We start from the raw sequence: 3,663 nt of genomic DNA, 5'->3' as shown, positions 1-3,663 counted from the left end.
AGTGAGAGCTTAATATCATCAAAGGAAAAAGAAAAAAACCAAAATTCTTTATCTTGGGATTACATACACGCTCGCCCTACAAATGTGAAGGTGTGGAGTTTAGGATTATCTTTAAGAATTTGAAAGCAAATCATATAGGTAATAAAAGTTCCTTACCAGATTATTTTTATTGTTTTACCTTTTCCATACAGTACTGATCCTGCACTAGCCAGCGCACATGCTCTACTACAGGTGTGCACAAAGAAATTACAAGCCCCCAAAAGAAAAAAAAGCATAGAAAAACCTACCAAGAGATCCCTTAAATAAGTAAATAAACATTTAAAAAAAACCTTTAAAACCAAAAATATATATAAAACAAAAAAAATTAGATCCCAATTCTCCCCATGTCTTTTTGACATGAAATATTCACGAGAGTTACAGCGCAGGCTCAAACACATTTGCAGCTTAGCATTCATGTTCCGGAGGCATCTTTTCAGCAAGATCCTTTTAGAGAAAGAAAGGGCAGCAGAGACTTGGTTTTTAGTTTTTCTTAATTCCTAGTTGCATCCCACTAAGACATTATGCTGTTGTTTTTTGTTTGTTTTTAGTGGGGAAAATGTCTCTCCACCAGGCATTGCATCTATAGCCTGGGATCCTTAGAAAGCAGCCCAGAAGCTTCCCTATGTTGGCAGATTGCAGGCACTAGCTTTCGTTTGCTCTCTCTTTCTCTGTCCTTTGTTTTATTTTGCTTGTTTTGTTTTGTTTTGTTTAACTGTACATTTTACATATTCCTTCACTTCTTCTGTCTGTGTTTTGTGTATGGGGATGGAGATGGTGACCTGGGCGTCAGATGTCACATTCACTGTCGCTGGATGTGATGGAAATGGCCGACGTGGCGGCTTTGCTAGACAGGCTGGCAGCGGGGCTGGCGACGGCCCCCAGAGGTTCCCCAGCGCTCTCCTCCTCGGTCTGCAGTGACCGACCTGAGCCCTGGGACAGCACCTGCTGCTGTAGCCTGCGGGGAATCAGGGACACAAGATCACAGTTCCGCCACAGATTTGGCTCTTTCCAACCCTTCTTTACCCTCCCCTCTCTTCCCTGACCTCCCAGATTCGGAGTTAGGGCCCTTCCCATATCTAACTCGCAATCTTTCCCTCATCTTGGGCACTTCCACTCAGATTTTCAAGTCCACTTCCAGTTCCAGAATTGATAGGGGAAAGCAATCTGCACATTAAAAGCTCCCCGCAAAAGAAGTCTCCTTCTGGACATTACCTTTTTTGCTATCCAAGACAAGAGTTAAAGCCCAATCCCTGGTCTCTCTAGACTCCTCTTGAATTCAAGGAATTTGGGCATTTTGGGTTCCGTAGTTACAAGGGATACTTCTATTGATATGTAATTAAAAAACGAATAGCAGAAAATACCAAAGGCCTGTCAGTTCACACAAGGCCTCCATTCACAGGGTAAATAGAGTGGATGATATGGGAATTCTCTGGTAGCTCTGCCTGCTACCCCATCCAGACCTTCCTAATAATTTTTGCTCCCCACTCCTCCCTGTAAGCTCCCTTCACGGCAAGAACAAGAAGCAATGATGGCAAAGAGGGTCCACTTGGGAATTCAGTTGACCCACTTGCTTGCAGGGACTATTTGACGAGATTAACCCGAGCCAGGATTTGACTGTGTGTGTGTGTGTGTGTGTGTGTGTGTTGGGATTTGTTTGGAGACCTTTCCAAATTGTTACTTGGCTTCTTAGGGCCCTGCCATGAGCGGCTGAAAAAGCCCAAACTGAATTAGTTTCTAGTCTGGATCCCGTTGGCTTAGATAGTGTTGGTGAGGTCTGAGAGGGGCTTGCCTCAGCGATACACCCAGGGGGGACATGACGAAAGAGCAATGAATTTGATCCTGGAAAAAAAAAAAAAAACTAGTGTGTTCATGGAAAATGGAGATTATTTAAAATGTTTTAAAAGAATTATGGAAACTGGAACATGGAAGGGGGGAAGGTTAATTTACACTTATTTCTCTATATCAGAAAATAACCCAATCAAGGCTTATCCCCAAAAGCCAGTGTCGGAGAGATCAGTGGGAGGACGAGACCTAATTGGTGATTTTAGAATTTTTAATTTGTTTTCTGTTTTTAACCAAGAGAGGCGATTCCCTCGCGCTTTTCCCGGGCCTGGCAGCAGTAGGCACTTCCGGCTGAAAGAATTGCCACCCCAGTCAAGCGCTTACACTCAAAACCCAAACGGAAGGGAGAAAAAGAGCCCCAGAGGAAAGACGTTCACCCACGAACCCTTGAACTCTTCTGACCTCTTTCAGTTTAAGAGAGATTCAGAAGCTCCTGCCAACATTCCCAAAGGATGTATCTGAGATCTCTTGTATTATCAGAAACTGCAAAATTTCATTTTTAACCTTCAAATATCTTAGTCCCTTTTGATGTTTAAAGAGGCGGAGGAAACTAAACTGCCTTCCCCAAACCCTTAGATACTGCACGGCAGCCAAACACCCAAGTACCGACCTGTTTTTGGCCGCTGCTGCTCTGTCCCTTTGTCTGCGGTTTTTGAACCAGTTGCCTACTTGCGTGGGGGTAAGTCCCGTTGCCTGGGCTAGTTCTCTCTTTTTGCTGGGGTTGGGGTAAGGGTCCTGCAGATACCACTCCCTAAGCAAGTGTCTTGTCCTCTCCTTGAAGCAATGAGTCTTCTGTTCCCCGTCCCAGATGGTCCGAGGTAAAGGGAACTTCTTCCTCACCCGATACTTGTCCACTGGCCCCAAAGGTCGGCCCCGGAGCTTCTCGGCTTCTTGGTAGTGAGCCTCCAGCCACAGGGCCTGTAATTTGGCATGAGATTCCTTGGTGAATTTGTGATTCTCCAGAATGTGGTAGAGTTCCCGGTAGTTCCCTGTGTGGAAGGCCACAATGGCCCGGGCTCGTAACACCGACTCATTCTTGTTCAGTGCTTCACACGCTGCTGGAGCCACAGGGAGGGACCAGAGAAAGCGGCCCAAACGCTCAATGTCCCCGCTTTCCTCCAGGGTCTCGCATACCCCAGCTACTTGCTGGGGGCTGAAATTCAGAATAGGCAACTGGAACATGGAGAAAACTGCAGAGGCTGCTTTCCCCACCAGTAGGGAAGGAAGGGGATAGAAGCAAATTTCCAATTTCCCCAGCAAGAGTCCAGTGGAAGGATAAGGATGAGAATTATTTTCTTGATGAAGGGTTGTACCGACTACTCTTAGGCAGCGGAGGGACTGAAAAGCAGCACCGAATGTCAGTTCTACTGGGAAATGTTGCCAGCGCTAGGCTTGTTGCAGGGGAAGGGTAGGGGGGGAGGCGGCAATGTGGAAGGGAGGGAGGGGGAAGATAGAAAGGAGGGAGTGCTGGGAGGAATGGTTTAAAACACACACACATACACACACACACACACACACACACACACACACGTCTAGTTCAGCTGCTTTTGCTCCTGTTTTGCTATTGGACTTGGCAGATTGGTTGCCTGCGCGCGGTGGAGACCTCCCAGTCAATAACTGTCAGCATCTGCCAATCAAGACTTCGAGGAGCTCAGCAGAGAGATTTCAGCACCTCCCCGAGCTCGACAGCGCCCAGAGCTCTGATACTCACAGTTGGACTTTCAAAGGTATTTTATCCAACTAGGAGAAAAAGATACCGTGTGCTAGGTGGACAATGGGGAG

At 46.5% G+C, this 3,663-nt stretch overlaps 1 protein-coding gene across 1 annotated transcript; it reads right to left on the bottom strand.

The window, feature by feature from the left end:
- Positions 1-825: 825 nt before the first annotated feature.
- SIX6 (SIX homeobox 6) lies at positions 826-3,063 on the bottom strand. Its single transcript, XM_003759319.1, has 2 exons — positions 2,492-3,063; positions 826-994 (listed from the first exon to the last, which is right to left on the bottom strand). The coding sequence occupies exons 1-2, from the start codon at positions 3,061-3,063 to the stop codon at positions 826-828; spliced, it is 741 nt and encodes a 246-aa protein (XP_003759367.1).
- Positions 3,064-3,663: the final 600 nt, after the last annotated feature.

This window comes from Sarcophilus harrisii, chromosome 2 (genome assembly GCF_902635505.1).
Source record: "Sarcophilus harrisii chromosome 2, mSarHar1.11, whole genome shotgun sequence".
Classification (NCBI taxonomy): Eukaryota; Metazoa; Chordata; class Mammalia; order Dasyuromorphia; family Dasyuridae; genus Sarcophilus; species Sarcophilus harrisii.
This window is presented reverse-complemented; position numbering and strand designations above follow the sequence as displayed.